Source organism: Scophthalmus maximus, chromosome 4 (genome assembly GCF_022379125.1).
Source record: "Scophthalmus maximus strain ysfricsl-2021 chromosome 4, ASM2237912v1, whole genome shotgun sequence".
NCBI lineage: Eukaryota > Metazoa > Chordata > Actinopteri > Pleuronectiformes > Scophthalmidae > Scophthalmus > Scophthalmus maximus.
Window position 1 is genome coordinate 1,876,064 of NC_061518.1, and position 17,842 is coordinate 1,893,905.

The 17,842-nt window shown below is 43.5% G+C and overlaps 1 protein-coding gene across 3 annotated transcripts in view; it reads right to left on the minus strand.

The window, feature by feature from the left end:
• The window catches only part of otog (otogelin), a 53,879-nt gene that overhangs the window by 27,265 nt on the left and 8,772 nt on the right, over positions 1–17,842 (minus strand). For all 3 annotated transcript variants that reach the window (XR_007030564.1, XR_007030563.1, XM_047331480.1), the window contains exons 7-23: positions 17,283–17,404; positions 16,974–17,182; positions 15,974–16,104; positions 15,317–15,423; positions 14,569–14,678; positions 13,163–13,288; positions 12,943–13,051; positions 12,605–12,651; positions 11,199–11,344; positions 9,685–9,817; positions 9,008–9,185; positions 7,517–7,644; positions 6,543–6,755; positions 5,379–5,544; positions 2,261–2,335; positions 1,916–1,959; positions 1,574–1,739 (exon numbers count right to left, since the gene is read on the minus strand). Coding sequence is in view for 1 of the 3 variants with exons in the window: in XM_047331480.1 (XP_047187436.1) it covers positions 1,574–1,739; positions 1,916–1,959; positions 2,261–2,335; positions 5,379–5,544; positions 6,543–6,755; positions 7,517–7,644; positions 9,008–9,185; positions 9,685–9,817; positions 11,199–11,344; positions 12,605–12,651; positions 12,943–13,051; positions 13,163–13,288; positions 14,569–14,678; positions 15,317–15,423; positions 15,974–16,104; positions 16,974–17,182; positions 17,283–17,404 (2,210 nt within the window). In the remaining 2 variants the exon portion in view is untranslated. The remainder of the gene's footprint in view (positions 1–1,573; positions 1,740–1,915; positions 1,960–2,260; positions 2,336–5,378; positions 5,545–6,542; positions 6,756–7,516; positions 7,645–9,007; positions 9,186–9,684; positions 9,818–11,198; positions 11,345–12,604; positions 12,652–12,942; positions 13,052–13,162; positions 13,289–14,568; positions 14,679–15,316; positions 15,424–15,973; positions 16,105–16,973; positions 17,183–17,282; positions 17,405–17,842) is intronic.

Sequence of the window (17,842 nt, forward strand, 5' to 3'; positions counted from 1 at the left end):
AGAGGGACTCCTTTTACTGTGACACACAAAAGGAAAGGAGGAAACACGAAAAAGTAAAACTTTAAGAACATTAATCATTCACTTTTATTCGAACACTGCCGTCTCTTATATCTGGTCAATACTCAGAGATCCAGAAAACTGTGAAAACAAGCATCTGTAAATTTGATGTCGCGCCCAGTGAACCTTTAAATCTTCTCCTCGTCCCTGCGTTTATTGATGCTGCTGCCGTCAGGCTGAATGGAACCTCTTTGTGTCCATGTTTACCGGAAAATTAGCTCACAAACTATCGTGTTTCGGGGAGTTATTAGAACAACCCCCTGTCCCGTGACAACGAGGAATCTCTGACCTTTTCATCTGTGTCACCGTGTCTCACCATGTCAGACGAGACGCTGAGCAACAGGCAGCAAACACAACGTGCTGCTATTTATAGACGGGATTCACCTTCAGATTTTCAAACTTAAACGTGATACATATATTTAAAAAACCAAACATATTGTGTGCTGCTCAACTGACCATAAATCCAAATATGACTGGTTTTTTTGTAATGTTATTGGATTTTTGAAAACCCAATTTTGTATCTTTATGGCTCTGGTTTGAAGAACAGTTGTAAAAAATCAAAAAAAAACAGTTTATACTTATATAACTTATATTTTATGCATATGCATATAAGTTATACTTATATCTATATGCATAAAAAAGCCTGAATTAATTGACTTGACAATCATTTTGCAGATGACGACTGCTTCTAGTGTTGTGTTTCCATTTTATGTGGCGTTGTTGGTCTGTAGTTAACAGTTATGTAAATCATAGATTCCGGCAAATGTGTTATTAAAAAACCTTCGAAAAGGCTTTTGTATGATTATGGGTAATGGGTGTGTTTTCTTTAAATCTCCACATATCAACACGTGGCTTGGGAAAAATACATTTAAATTAAGTTTCTGACCAACAGAAAAATTTAAATTAAAACATTTAAAGCCAAAGTGTGTAATTTTTTTTAAATTTTCTGGCGGCATCTGGTGGAAAAATTGCAAACCGCGACCAACTGCGCAACCGACAGGGGACACTTTATGGTGGCGCACCGCTGAATTTCTGGTTTCCGGCAGCGCTGAAAACATCTGTTCTTTGTTGCAGGTGATTATACATATATGAACAGATAGTTATGGACAATATATTCCATTTCTTGTAAATAAGTTCCTAGAAATATGACACACTGTAGCTTTAATGTTTCAAACAAACTGAACAGACTTAGATACAATTTCAAAAGTCGAAGAAAGTCAAATAAAGTTTTGCAAGAAAAAGTATCTGTTTCTCAGTGACTGCAAACAATATTGCAGATACATTTTTCACATTCAGCTTTTTATTAAAATGATGACATTAAGTTGGTGGTGCACAAAAAATTAAAAAATTAATAAATGTGAATTATAAAAAGTTTTTGAAGTGATGCATTAAATGTGTTTTGATGCACAGAAAAATGGTGAAATTTCAGTTTGACTAAAATGATCTCACTGTAATAAAGACAGTCGTGAACTTCCATACATGAAAAAACAATCTATCACTGCAAGGCGTCACTCACCCGGGAGGGCAGGAGCATCCAGCCACGCAGGGCTCGTGTGTCGAGCAGGTGAGGTTGAGCAGGTGCGACTCACAGGTGCGCTCACAGGCCACGCCCCTTCCCGGCAGGAGGCCGTCCTCCCCCTCCGAGCAGTTCTGGTAAAGCTGACCAGCCGGACACAGCCTGTCTGCGCGAGGAAGGAGGAACCATACGTTGGCAGGATGCTTCAGGGGAGACTCCTCATTTAGCGTAAAAACAAACTGTCCATTCCATCTTTTGTCTTCAACAAATCTTCCCACTGAATTCAAGCCCCATAAATAACCATAATAAATGAAAAAGTAGAATTGTTTTTGAGTGACTTACCACTGTCTGCTGTTTGAGACACCAGTTTCCCGTTCAGACAGAGCCTGCAGGGGAAACGGAGAAGACATGAAATTAAATCTTTTCATGTAGCATCACTGAAAAAAAACTATGACATGTAAACTATGTTAAGAACACTTTTTCTTTTAAATGTACCAAACATGTTCTTGCTCCCCAGAGGATGAAGCTTTTTTTAGTTTGAAAACTGCTCGAGCAAAAGGATGGAAAATGTGAACTTTATTTAAAATAAAGGAGCAAAATCTCAAATTGTCCTTGAAGACGTATGAACGTGTTCGGGGGTTAAAAGATTATGAAGGCAGAGACGGACGGGGAGGAGGAGGAGCTTACTGAACACCTGCGGACGTCATGATCACATCTCCCGGCTCGTAATCTGCTCCGAGGAAACTGCAGGGACACTCGCTCCTGGAAAAACCACAGCACAGCAAACGCACACGCACACGCACACACACACACACACACACACACACACACACACACACACACACACACACACACACACACACACACACACACACACACACACACACACACACACACCATCTCAGATCAGTGATCCAGTCCTGCAAAGAGATTTTGAATCTCAATGGGGAATATTCCCGGAAACATATAATGGTTAAATAAAAGATGTGTGAGAGAATATGAATTTAAATGTGACGGACAACGGAATTTTTGCCTGCAGCAGAATTTCTGAAGTTCTGAACGTCAGTGTGAGCGAAAACTGATAAAACCTTCCTTTAAGGATTTGTGCTGCAAAAATGAGCTCGCCAAACGCCGAGGGCGGGCTCGACCTCCAGCACAGACAGATAGATTCGAAGTTTCCCATCAGGCTTAGGGGGATGTAAACCAACCAAACACTGCTCAGCTTGTTCGTCACCGTGTGAACACGTACGTTAAGGAGATCTCTGTGTTTCTTTAAACAGAGGATTACAGGTAAGCGGATAGGGGGCAGATAAGCACGTTTTAAGAGGCAAAATCTGCAATGCAAGGTGTCGAATCCAAAAGTAAACCTCCTTTAAAAAACTAATTGATTTGACGACATTTGTATGATTTGAAAAAAAAACAACCTAATAACGACGGTGCATCTACGTGCTGGTGAACGCTGTGTAGCGGAGGCGGGAGGCCTCCGTGACATACAGGCCGGCGGCACACATCGGCCTCTGTACCGCACCTTCTCTCTCACTGGTCATCAGATATCTGCGTCGTCCCCGCGCCGCGCACGACAATGAAAGGGGGGGTTTCACCGGGAATTCCTGCCGATGTAACCCTATCGCATGGTAAGTGAAGGCAGCCGCGCTGCACCAGGATGCCAAAAGAACCTGGAGACATTTAGAGAGGAATCAAGCGGCGCGTCTTGTCGGGGGGGGGGGCCGAGCGGGGAGGGAAAGGGGGACGGGGGCGCAATTAACCGAGGACCCCTGGCTCCGAGGCGTCCGCAGGGGAGACACTCAAGAGGCTGACCCCCAACTCCAGAGCAGATCCAAATATCACTCTGGAGAGGATTCATTTGACAGGATTCACCACCTCCCACAACAAGAGGACACTGATTCCTTCCTGCCTCCTGCCAGGATGTGGCCCACCGTCGTCTGAATACATAACAGCACCACTCGACTCTTCTGCCGTGACAAAACAGAAGAAGTCACATTTAGCTTCTTTATCCTTTTTACCGATAAGGTAAACGGGGGCAAGGTCTTCGTTTGGCCAACAGAACGATCCATTATTGAAGTTTTTCAAAGACAGAGACGTACAGTAGCTCTGACATTAACATATACAACTTTACCTCTATTAATAATCTGCATTAAACACTATCATAATCTCTGCTATGTGAAATAAACATACCTATATCACAGCTCATGTTTTGTCTGTACATTCTGTTGTCTGCATGTTTTTTCGTATTCTGCAAGAAATCTTCAAAAATAACCTTCATTATTTTTACAGTTTTACATTACAGCTGATTTAAACTTCAAACTGACTTAAAGAAATGATCTCTGATTACGTTGAAATCCCGAAGTGACGTCTAGGCCTGTCACGATAATTACATTATCGACTTATCGTATGATACATGGATATGAAATCAATAACTTTTATTGACCTCAATAACAGCCATTATGTCTACATGCATGTTTGTTGACATAAGAATGAATGTGTCAACAACAGTCCAGCAAAGTCTCGCTGCTTCTGTCCTCTCATCTGTTCTCGTCGTCTGATTAATAAATCACTTGTTTGGTCATTAAAATGTCAGAAAATATGGATTTCTTTGTATTTTTCTAAAATGTAGGTTTCACTACCTTCAACAACACCGGAGCTGCTCCGATACACAACAAGGACACTCGGCCATTGATCCCTTCCTGCCTCCTGCCAGGATGTGGCCCACTGCCGTCTGAATACAGTAAAAATATATATACTTCAGGGCGCTTTCACACCTCGTTTGATCCGGACCTTCGGACTTTTCCGTTTGATCAGAACCAAAATTGCAGGTGATAAAGGTTCCTCGGACCAGGGGTCAAACTGTACTGTGGTTTGGTTCGTTAGCAACAGGAAGTTAACCAGCACCAGCGATCAAAGAAGAAGAAAAAGAACCGTAAAAAGAAGTGTAAAATTGAGCAGCAGTAGCACCAAGTGAGAGGAGACGGAATATTTCATTTGAATTTGGTCCGAAGAAACAATAAAAAAGTCTGAGAGGATGAGAGAGAGACAGGAAACGTAAAAAGCTGCCCACCGAACGCTATCGTCTATATACAGTAAGAAGAAAAAAATAATAATATTTGTATTTTTTTTTCTTCAGAAAACAAGAACTATATAAATATTATAAATATATTATATATATATATATAAATATTATAAATATATTTATATATTATATATATTATATATATTTATATATATTATATATATATATATTTATATATATTATATATGTATAAATATATCAGGCCGCTTTGGTCCGAACTACAATTGCAGGTGTGAAAGGTTCCTCGGACCACGGATCAAACTGAACCGTGGTCCTGTTCGTTAGCAGTGTGGGAAACAATTTTATGTGGATGGTTCGGAAAAAAAATTACAATAAATTGAGAAGAAAAAGAACCGAAAAAATACGTGTAAAAATGGAGCCACTGTAGCACCGAGATAAAATATTTAATTTCAAATGTGGTCCAACGAAAACAATAAAAAGTTAAATAAAAAAAAGTAAAAAGTTATTTTCTGAGAGGATGAGAGAGGAAACCGAAAAGTCTTCCCGCCAAACTGACAACACAGCGACGTCAGACGCACGGCCGTCTATAAACCAATCAGAGTCAAGTATCAGGGAAACGCAGCCCACGTAGGTGATGGTGGTTTGTCACGTAAAGTTCTTTGGCGCGCTCGCAAAATGGCACCGCGAGACCAAAACTAACCGGCTCAAATATGAACAGTGTAACAATCCCCCAGGCCCCGCCTCCTCCGGCCTTACCTGTGCACGCAGGTGAGCGTGCGGTGGTTGTAGAAGGATCCCTGAGGGCAGACGCAGCCCTCCTCGCACTCCTCGCCGCAGTGCTGCGGCACGGAGAGGGCGGAGCAACGGCGCTGGCAGGACGACACGCAGGTGCCGTACTGCATGGAGGCGGGACAGGCGACCGCTGCCGGGACAGACGAACGAAAAAAGATTCAGAGTCCGATTTCTGATTTATTACGATACATCATCACTCGACTCTTCTGCCCAAGAAAAAAAAAAAGTCACATTTAGCTTCTTTATCCTTTTTACCGATAAGGTAAACGGGGGCAAGATCTTCGTTTGGCCAACAAAACGATCCATTATTGAAGATTTTCAAAGAAAGAAACGTACAGTAGCTCTGTCACTTACATATACAACTTTACCTCTAATTAATAAACTGCATTAAACACGTTCATAATCTCTGCTATGTGAAATAAACATACCTATACCACAGCTAATGTTTTGTCTGTACATTCTGTTGTCTGCATGTCTTCGTATTCTGCAAGAAATCTTCAAAAATATCTTCATTATTTTTACAGTGTTACATTACAGCTGATTTAAACTTCAAACTGACTTAAAGAAATGATCTCTGATTACGTTAAAATCCCGAAGTGACGTCGAGGGACAGTCACGATAATTAGATTATCAACTTATCATACGATACATGGATATGAAATCAATAACTTTTATTGACCTCAATAACAGCCATTATGTCTACATGCATGTTTGTTGACATAAGAATGAATGTGTCAACAACAGTCTTGCCACATCTGTCCTCGTCGCATGATTAATAAATCACTTGTTTGGTCTATTGTATGTCAGAAAATATGGATTTCTTTGTATTTTTCTAAAGTGTTGGATAACATTTCTCTCAGCAGCGACACAAATTGTATAGGACTTGCACACGCAGCGACCAAGCTCACGTGATTCAGTATGAAAAAAATGGTCTTAAAATGACGATAATATTGTTTATCGCAATAATTTCGTGGACAACATATCGTGCAACAAAAAGTAGTTATCGTGACGAGGCCAAGTGACGTCCAGGCTCATCGCTAATGATCTGAAACATCAACCGTGACCATGAACAGCGAGCAGGGAGACATTTAATCTGGAATCTTCGTACCACACGTGCCGAACACTCACCGCAGTCGGCCACGTGCGACCGGAAGTCGACGATGACGGAGAACCTGCGGCAGTGGCGGGCGTAGTGGGCCAGGGCGGAGCAGAGGCAGGGCGTCCCGCACTTGCAGGTGTCCGAGCGACACTGCTGATGGAAGGGCGTCGGGCTGAGGTACTCGTGGCAGGCGGAGAACAGATCCTGGTTCAGCACGTCGCACATCCCAGAGGCGTAGGTCACTGGGCGCGGACAACAAGGCGTCACAGGCGAGGACCAAGAGTGTGTGTGTTTGTATGTGTGTTGTAGTTTCCCCATGTTGGTGGCACAGTAAAATATCTCTTTATTCAAATTTTATTATTATTTTATTTTATTTTATTTTTTATTAAATTATATGCATCTCCTTTCAAAATATCTCTTTATCCATTTTTTATTTTTATTTTTTATTATTATTATTAAATTGTGTGCATCTCCTTTTCAACTCCCATCACATATAATATAACATAAAACAGCAACTGCTGTTAATACCTTTAAGAAACTGCTCAAAAGTAATTTTTATGGTCTCGATATTAAACTTGTCTTTTAATTGGTTAACATTGCTTTTACCTCTTTTCTAAAAAAGATTTTATTGTTTTAACATCCTTTATGATCTAAATATAATCTTTTTTTAAATATTACATTACATTAATTTTGCTGAGGCTCTCGTCCAATGCTATAATTCAAGCTCTGACCTAGATGAAGTGTCAGGTAGACGTGCAAATAACTAAATCATTTTCTTAATCATCAATTAGTAAAATAAATGATCCACATACAATAAACTGTGGAAAATACAGATTGAATTCGAAATGTTTGTCTTCAAATCTCACTCCAGAATATCCTGCAGCCCCCAGCTGAGATGATTTTCCATTTCTGCCTGGATATTAATAGTAACTATTACCACTCACGTTCTCGTCGGAGCTGCTGAAAGAGAAAAGGTGACGAGGGGGTGAGGGGAGGAACTGACCGGCCTGCTGGTGTGCGTCGCAGGGGTCGAGCTGCGGCGCGCTCAGGCCGATGTGGGAACAGCCCGACGAGACTCTCCAGGCGTTCCCGAACAGCTGAGGTGTGCTCTCGATCATACCTGACGGAGATCTGCAGGAGGAGCAGAGGCGTTACAGCATAGACACGGAGCTGCAGAACAGCGAGCTCGCTTCAACTGAAACTGAAATTGGAACCAGCCTGTGGCTCCAACATTATCTCCATCCGCCTCCTTTGGACGTGAAATTGCAGTTACTGGTGCATTCATTTTAATCTGCATGCTACTTTTCTGGTGACTTCTTCGTCTCCAGACCTTGTCTTAAAGTTCCCGGTCGTCAACATGGGCCGTCGAAAACATAAGTGACGTAACTGTGGCGCCATCCTGTTAACAGACGTCATGTAAATGTCGCCGCTCCATTTCCAATCAAGTGTCAGTCCACATGACGTCAGCCGTTGGTTTGTGAGTTGCTGGTCTGACAGATAGCTTGTCCAATGTGCGCCCTCCTACAAGTGCAACCGTTCACTGATTGGACGGTACCAGCTGTCAATCAAGCTGTATCCCCGCTACGGGGATCTACCGTCTATTTGACTCTAAATTCGACCATAATTTATAAAAATGAACCTCACGATGTGTTGAAAAACACTTGAATCTAGAGATTGAGCCATTGACTCCTCAGGAAAATGTTTACTGACGTTATGAAAGAAAACACACCTACATTTCTACCATGTTTGTGCCTCTTTTAACTTTGGTGTAAGAACTTCTTTATGCTAATTACAACCTTGGTGGTTTGCACAGTTGAAAGCGCTGCGTTTCAAGGAACACCAGGGTTATGACTGTGATCGCAAAGGAAACTGACGTGATACGACTCCCGCCCAGTAGTCCGATGGTTTTACGGCAGTGTCACACTTGAACTTAAACTTGCGGGAGGAACTACGTCTGTGTCTGACTCTGGACGACTCTCCCGTCTGTTTCGGTCGCTAAATGTGCCACGTTTGTGTTAATTATGACTAATGACAGCTGATCCATAAGATTGAACAGCTGGAGCTTTTAAATGACTCAAAAATAAAAACCTAATAAAAGCCATTTTAACTGTCGTCCTTTCTGCAGAGTGAGTGAGTTCCTGTTTTCCTTTGAGCTGCATGCGATCAGCCACCGACTGTGATGGAGATATATATATATATATATATATATATATATATATATATATCCTTTTACAGCTGTGAGAAAACAACCGCCCTTCATGGTCGGCCATTACGCAGTGGTACAGTGGAGTTGCTGTTGCTGCTCACAGTAAATTCCTTGTTGAAGTGGCGTGTCGTGCTCATCAGGCCTTTAAGGAGCCGATCAGGGAGCGCGGCGGCTTTTTGATGCCGCGCCGCCTCCAACCAGTGTGAATTACAGAGAGAGAGAGAGAGAGAGCACGTCCCCGTCACCTCTGTAACAGTAGTACGCTCTCTCTTTAAAGGTCGCACTTACAGGAAGTCGTCCTGGATGTTTCCGTTGAAGGTGCCGCACAGCCCCACCGTGTCGTCCGTCCAGCGCTCGTCCGCCTGCAGGTAGAGGCGGAACTCCTTCCAGTTGTACTGCAGCCGCAGGCCGAACGCCGTCCTCACCTGGAGGAACATGGACGACAGCTCCTGGACCTGGAAGACGTCTGCGGGAGGAGGAGATTTAAGGTCACGGTAGATTTCCAGTTAATGCATTTAGTTCTAATTAAAACTGACCATCCAGGGAACCTTCACTCCACTGCGTCTGGGGGTGTAAAGTGCGGAGGCGCTGAACTGCCACAGTGGAATTAATAATATCTTAGGTGTCTATCGTTATCACATGTTTTTCTTGTTATAACGAGAACGTTGCTCGTTGTAACGTGATCATTAGTGCTTCGATTCCTCGAGGGAGCAAAAGTCATATCAGATCATTCTCACACAGTTCAGCACAAAACACACAAAAGGCCGTCGACCACAGCGACTCAGAGGGAAGACATATTCTGCGCGACACAATGCATGCAAGTATTGGGAACATTTTCCGTTCAATAGCACAAGCCGTCACTCAATCCGTCTCCGCCATGACGCAGGGGAGGCGCTGAAAAGACGCCGGGGGGGCGCCGGACGTGAACAAAGCCGGGAGGGCGATTCAAAGATGAGGCGCGTTACCGTCGGAATAGGGCGGGGAGATGCGGTACTGTCCGGCCATGAAGACGTCCCCGACGTGACTCAGCGTTATCTCCGTCCGCGGATCCTCGTCAATGACCAGGTTGACGGATTGGATGCAGGCGCCGTCCAGGTTCTGCAGTTGAGGCGAGATGGCGTGATGAAGCCAGACACACAGCAGGACACAGGACATTGGCAAAAACGTATTTCTACAGTTTCAAGGGAAGTGTTTTAGGGTTTAGTGTCTGATAAGTGTCAGACTCGTGGATCTTTTGTTTAAACTGTTCTTCCTTCGTCATGTTTCATCACCTCACCAACGTAGATGGTGATGACCAATGACGATGAACTAAAGAGATTCATGGCCTGATCATCGTGTAAGAGGTTTATTGAACACGTACAACGACTCACTACTTCTGCTTTTGCTAGTGACACAAGAAGCCAATGCAGAGATTCTAACACTGGAGAAATATGATCTCTTTTTCTAGTTCCTGTCAGAACTCGCCTCTCTCTCCTCACCCCAACCGGTCGAGACAGATGACCGCCCACAACTGAGTCTGGTTCTGTCAGAGATTTCTTCCTGTTAAAAGGGAGTTTTTTCTCTCCACCGTCGCCAAGTGCTTTGCTCATTGTGGGATTTGTTGGGTTTTCCCTGTAATATTGTAATATTGACCTCACTATGTAAAGTGCCTTGAGACAATGTATGTTGTGATATGGCGCTATACAAATAAAATTTAATTGAATTGAATTGAATTTAAAACGTGACTGGAGGGGTTCTTTAATATATTACAGCAGCGCGAGAGTCATTAAAACCCCAATCATAACTCTGTCGCTTTTTAATCCCAATCTTAACCATAAGACGAGACAAATCAGCGATTTAGGGAACAGTCGTAAAAGTGGCACTGTGAATATATGTACACCAAAAATTTTCAAGACAAAAAGAACTAATGTAACTAAAAACGTAAAACAGCCGAACTTCATAACTGCACGTAAGTAACATCACTTTTGGTCAAACTGCGATTAGCCGCTGACAGTGAACGATCCGCCGCCATGAATCGTCTCTTTCATAAGAGGCAGATCTGCAGTCAGGTTTTAGCACCTCACCCCCTCCCCAGCTCTCCCCATCATTCACCTCCTGCTTTCGTCAACCCCCCCCCCCCCACTACAAAGCCGTCCACGACCGCTCCGTCAGTCAGTCGGGCCAGATAAGGCTGTTAGAGGTCTTGGGCCCCTGCACTGACGATGAGCGGGACCCTCTTATATCTCGCCTCCTCCCCTTCACCCCCCCTCTGGTTTGCGTTTCCTCGAGAGAAGTGGTCGGTCCCGAGGAGCAGCGCGGCACTTCGACAAAGCCCACCTCCAACTGCCAAGGGATTACGGAGCACTTGAATAACGGTATGACCTGCATGACAGACAAACTGCAGGGACCTGTAGAGCCCGTCCAGCAGAGGAGCTTTCCAGAACGAGAGCAGAGAAAGAAGACGACGACGGAGAAGACAGGCAGATGGGAGGTGACTCACGGCTCCACAGGGGGCGTTCTGGACGGTGACCGTGAACTTCCCCGAGTTGCGACTCTTGGCGAGGACGTACTGGCACGTCGCAGGAAACGTGTAGATCCGCCCGTCGAAGGACTGGAAATACATGTCGCCAGTGACCGAGCACTCGCCTGCAGAGAGAGAACCACACAATTGTTGTTCCCCTCATTTCGCCCAGAGACACTGGTTTGAGCTATAATAATCATGATGTGAACCGTGTGCCTTGAATGTGAACCGGGGCTTCATGCTCTCCTGAAGGTACGAAAACTGGCAGCAGATAAAAACATCAACAAATTGGACACAACTCCTTAAATTCAAATACTGTAGTAGATGGAAATGTGCATCTATTCACATTCAAATTAGATTTCATGCCTTTCTCTGAACAGAAAACATCCTCTGTCCTTGGTCCATCACTAAGGAGCGTTGTCTTCCCTTGCTTCCTTGTCTTTCCTTCTCCAAACCTACTAAGACTCCCCTGTCTCAAACTATGACCTTCCTTGGGTCTTTCCTCTTTATCACCATTTACCGGATATCCTTTTCCTTCCTTGATGATTAACTTGGTAGAATCCTTACCTTGCACACTAAGGGAACTTTTTTACTTCCATGCTAACAAAGGAGGAAACCATCTTCTTTTTTGGCCTTTATTATGATGATGTCACGTCCTCCTTTCTTGCTGCCTAACTAGGAAAGATCTTCCTCTCTTGTCCCCTTGGTTATGACTTTTGCTTCTTTGCTTCTCCCTAACTAGAAGGCTCTCCCCTTCCCACCACACCAGGGACTTAGTTCCTCCTGGTAGCCAAAGTAAGAGATATTTTGGCGATGCTACAGGTTTTCCACCTAATTTCCTCAAAACTGTCCTCACAATTGAAAAAAGCAGGTATCTAGCCGTAAATTTTCCATCAGTTTATCCATATACTTCTGTTACACAAGTGTACCAGCGTACACAAATGGATACTGACCTCTGTTTATGAACTTTTTTTTCCACATGCCTAAAACATATTTTCATGTTGGTTTTTTTAACTCAAACATATACGAGAAGGTTTGTAACAACTTCTAAATGTCACCTATATTTAGTCTCATATTGCAGAGGCATTTCTTGGAAATATCCTTGTGTAGTACAGTGAAATACCCGGTCAACGCAATTAGCTGGAAAACCCTCAAATGCAACGTTACCAACATTTTCCTTCCAAGACCTTTTGTTATGATGGTTATTCCTTTCTAGTTCCCAATGGAGGACCCCTTCCTTCTTTGCTTCTTTTGCATTTCTATCACTACTACAAATGTCAACATGTATATGACGCTAAAGCTTGAGGAAAAGATGAATTGAGAATCTTGGGTTTGGAATAAAATAATTACAGTTTCATAGTCCCACAGAAGAGAAGGGCACAAACCTGGACAGCTGTAGTCGGTGCAGTTCCACACTCCGCCCATGCAGGTGCTGAAACAAAAGAGCACAGACGTCCACAGGTGGCTGATGGGAAATATGAAAAACTGAGCTATAATCACTAAGAGAAACTGGACCCACCGTGCCCAAGTGGTCAGATCTGAGAAGATTAAACGGACTGCGTGGAGTCTGCAGGGCAATCTGCTGGTTTTTAATACATGATGACGCCTTTAATCTAACATGCCCTCACAAGGTCTCACGAGCGTCCAGCTGGGATTCATTTAAGGTCCAACATCAGCCAGTGAGATGAGGTTATTATGGACAGTAACATTTGTCAAAGCTCACCAGTTGTTGCATTCCTCCTGCAGCGTTTGTCCGGAGGGGTAAAACATGCCGTGGTACTCGCAGGGACAGTCGGAGGTCGTCACGCAGCCTCCGTCCTCGTAGATCAGACCTGGGGGACGCAAAACAGCCTCATTGTGACAAGTTCACAAGTTTAAAAGATGCGGGATTCTTCTAAGACTGTATAAATGATTATTTGCAGGACGTCTGAATAGCAACCAACCGTCCGGACAGTAGCATCCGTCCAAGCAGGCCAGCTTGCTGTCGATGCACGTCCGCTCCAGGCTGCAGGACTCGGGGCAGCAGCTGATGCATTCCCTGTACTGCAGACCTAGAGGACACTGCTTCGCTGGACCCGCAATATTAAACATAACATGCATTTCCATAACATAAAACTTACAACCGCAAAGACTTCCTGACATAACGAGAGAGGTGCAGCCAGTGTCAACACCTAAAGCATTAGCTAGCACATGATCAGTCCTGCTCATCTGATGAGAGGTAGGCTTCAGTTAGCTGAGACTTATATTTCTCCAATATTAAATTCATAGTTCATTTTGTTCACCGGCTGAGCTTTGACGAGGCCCATCGCAGATCGGTCTTTTACTGACGCACAGTAATCCAACCGTTGAAACAGAAAATAGATATGACCTTAGCAACAGTAAGCTAATAGCTAGCTCACCAGTGGGTTTCCACGTAGCCTTCCGCTGAAGGTACCGATAAATGAAACTAAATAAATGAAACCTTTAGCCTTTTGCTACACAGCAAACAAAGGCTATATTAATAAAATAATGAACTAAAATGTTGGAATTTGTTTAATTTGTGTGCCCTGCCCACTATATCTTCTTTTAGCTAACTCTGCAGCGGCCGACATTAGCAGGATAGGCGACATAAATATAAACGTGATTGTGATGGCTGAAAAGGATTCTACCACGCACCACTGGAAGAAGCCAAATTAAGTGATCCGATTACATGTTAAGAATTTCAAAATAGGACAAAATGACAAATGATAATTAAAAAATAACATTTAAGCCACAGCTTACAGGTTCTTTAGCTATCGTTCAGTTTGCTTTCCACAATAAAAACATCTGTGTATAAAATAATATTAAAACAAACTGAAATAAAGTACTGTAATTATGTTAGGACACTTTCCTTTTTTGCACAGAAATTTAAACATTTCTGCTTTTTTGATTAATTTGAGGCCTCATGACCTCTAGCTAGATCACCTTAGCAACAGTTAGTCTACAGTTCTTTAGCTATGAGGTTATGTAGGCCACCCCAGTGCACATATCAAATGTAAAACCTTTTAGTGGGCAAACTGATATTAAATGGATTTTAAAATGTAAGAATTTGTGTAATATTCAATGTTCATCATTACTTCCCGGGCCTTTTAGCATCGTAGCATCTGCTCCTCTGTCTGTCACTTAAGCTACTTGATTGAGACACAATCAGAGCACCTGATAAAGATCATTATTACGTTGACAGAGAGTTTTAATAACAAAGTATGGATCCAAATATTGTAATGACAATACATGAAAAAAAATCTCTATATTTATAAGATGCATATGTCAAAGTCCTTACTCATAATAAAGTTAAACGGCACACGGTTTAAAAACACCTGGGAAGACGTACCACACTGAGGAATGTGCAGCCTCCAGTCGTGCAGTGGGCGGTCGGCGTGGGCACAGGCCCGGGCGTACTCACTGAACACCCGGCACATCACATCACCGCTGGGACCCGACCTTCAACAACGGTGACAAACAGAGAGAGGTGACCCTGTGAGCAGAGCCCCCGACGCCAGGTAACACTGAACTGATCCGACTGGGTATAACTAACCCACCAACTGTGTAAGATATATCTGAAAAAAGTCTGTTTTAGTGTAGCTGAATCAGTAAATGTTAAAATGTCAGTACTGCACCTTATCGGATGATTCAGAGTGAATCATCCGATAAGGTGCAGTTGTTTCTGCTCGTCTCTGTTCCAAATCAGAGTTGTAGTAACAGATTGCCAAAGGCTAATGTCACCCACGGAGGAAGGGCACGTTCAGGATCATGGATCTGAGCCACCAAAAGACACAACTGAGAAATCTGTTTTAAAGCAGAAAGTGCTTACAAAGTCGTTCAGACGTGGACAGAAAAAGCCTTAAGAAATCCAATTAATATTACAGCGCAGCTCAAATGGGTACAAACGTTGGTGTCCAAAGAAGCGTGATAGACAAAAATATCTTAACTAACGTAATTGAGGAAAAAAAATTGTAGATATGTATTGTCCAATATAGATTTGAACTTTCAACTTTCCTTTATTGAGGTGCCTATATTTCATATATAGGCTCATTTTCTGTCAGGGGTCAATAAAGTGAATATTAGTCAGTTATTCTTACGTGCAGAGGTCGTTGGAGCAGCTGGCCATGTAGGACAGCGGGCTGACAAAGTCGTGGCAGCCCTGGAACGGCGGATCCAGCAGCATCGCGCACACCTCTTCCACTTTCTGCATCCGCACACAAACAGGAATGTTAACCTAGTCATTTCCAACTAAACATTTAAAATTATAGAAGGCAAAGTGATGTCTGCAACCAAATTGTTGCTGTCCTTTCATAAGAAATCACACATTGTCTGCAATATAAAAAAAATCTACATCAAGTGATGATTCCTGCTTTGAGTGAACACTACAACTTTACAGTCTGGTTATTTAACGAAACACTTTATTTTCCATCACACTTAACAAAGAGGAATTTGATTTAAGTTTAACTTGGGTTACAGTTAAAGCCCGAAACTATATTTACCTCATTCAAAGTTGATTATTACATTAATGAACACATAATTATGGACAAAATATAAAATTTCTGAAAATAAGTTCTTCTAAATATTACACCCTGTAGCTTTAAACTAAACAAGTGAAACTGAAAATAAATAAAATTAAAAGATTAAAAGTTATGTGACGATTAAGCCTGTAATATATGTGTTTTTAAACATACATATATTTAAGTAGTAAATGTTTTTTGAAGCAGCTAGCCGACTGTTATTATCAGACACCTCACCAGCAGGACGTGAGCATCGACCGCAGCGCAGGGGGAAGAGAAGCCAGACGGCACCATGGGACATGGGGCCTGGTGCGGCTCCGTCTCCACCCAGCTGTTCCCAAACATTTCTATTTCACTAGTCAGCACGCCTGGGAGAGAAAGAGGGAGAGAGAGATAGTGATCTTTAGAAAAAGGGGAAGTGGCTCTATAGAAATAAAGTCCAGAACTACAGGAGTGATTTTGCAATACTAGTTGCACGTGCTTCACTTCACCACCGACAGCCACAGGTTTCAGTTTATCTCAGCACACTGTCCAAAATTGTGCTTACTGTTGCTCGACTTGGATAGCGTAATATTCCTGGGTAATCAATTCTGGGTTATGTTGCCGAACAGAAGGTAATTAATAAGCGCCACATTTTATTCTATACAATAGTCAGAAGTAAAGTACATGACTTGTTGTTCAGCTTGGTTTATTCTACATGAAAGACTTTACAAGTTCACTTATTCAGTGTATATACATATATTTGTTTTCTGTAATAATATGATATTGTAAAGTTGGGGCAGGACTGTATAAGCACTACGCTTCTGCCTGCTCCTTCTCGAATGCATCCTTGTTTTGTTCTTTGATGGAATCTGGAATCAGATTTTTTGTTGTTGTTGTTGTTGATGGATTCAAGATAAAAATCTAATCATAGTCTATCATCGTACCGACTGTACTTGGACTGCAAGTGTTGCATTTCCTTTTTTTCTTGTTGTCGCTGAGGTTTAAATGTGTAACTAAACACATCCTCACACGGTCGGACTGATCGGATTACAGTCTTTATTTGTGGTTAAGTGCTTACTGATTATAATCTGATCCAGCGTGATTCAGGTTGTATGACAGGGGGAGCTGAGCTACTTTCACACCCCACAGTCCGACTGTACAAGACTATATTGTATAGATATATAGATATATATGCAACGACTGTAACTAAGCTGACGAGAGCGTTTTTTCACACATCCGGACGAGGCGATCCCACCGTAGCTCGTCCTCAGGTCGTCCCGCACGTCTGCGTTGAAGTTGCCGCACAGGCCGCACGTCCGGCCCACGAACTCGGGGCTGAGCTTGATGTAGACGGAGCCGCCGCGTCCGTCCCAGGCCAGCGTGAAGCCGTGCCGCCGCGTCACCAGCACGTACTGCGAGATCTGCTCCAGCTGCAGGTCGTGGATGTGATGGGGCAGCTGCAAACTGAAGGGACGGACACGGTGAGAACGGACACGACCCGCTCCTCTATGAATGACCTGTGCGTTGTGGTTTTGTTTGTGTCCCTGCGCTACACACTGCCGACCTTTGGCCTTTGTAGGTCACGTTGGTGGCGTGCAGCCGCACCTCGCCCTCCCACGGCAGGAAGAGGCTCACTGAGCGCTGGCAGGCGTAGGTGGCGGAGCCGCAGCCCGGATCATTGTGGACCTGCAAACAACAAAGAGGCAACGTGGCGTGAGACGCCATGACGACGTGCAGGCCACCTTTAATACATGACTCCAAATGTGGATGAATCCACCGCTGAACACATCCATCCATCCATCCATCCATCCATCCATCGTCTACCGCTTTATCCATTTAAGGGTCGCGGGGGGCTGGAGCCAATCCCAGCTGACATTGGGCGAGAGGCGGGGTTCACCCTGGACAGGTCTCCAGCCTATCACAGGGCCACATACAGAGACGGACAACCATTCACTCTCACATTCACACCTACGGTCAATTCAGAGTCTCCAATGAACCTGACCCCATTCTGCATGTCTCTGGACTGTGGGAGGAAGACGGAGAACCCGGAGAGAACCCACGCACACACGGGGAGAACATGCAAACTGCACACAGAAAGGCCCTGGTTGGTTTGAACCGGGACTC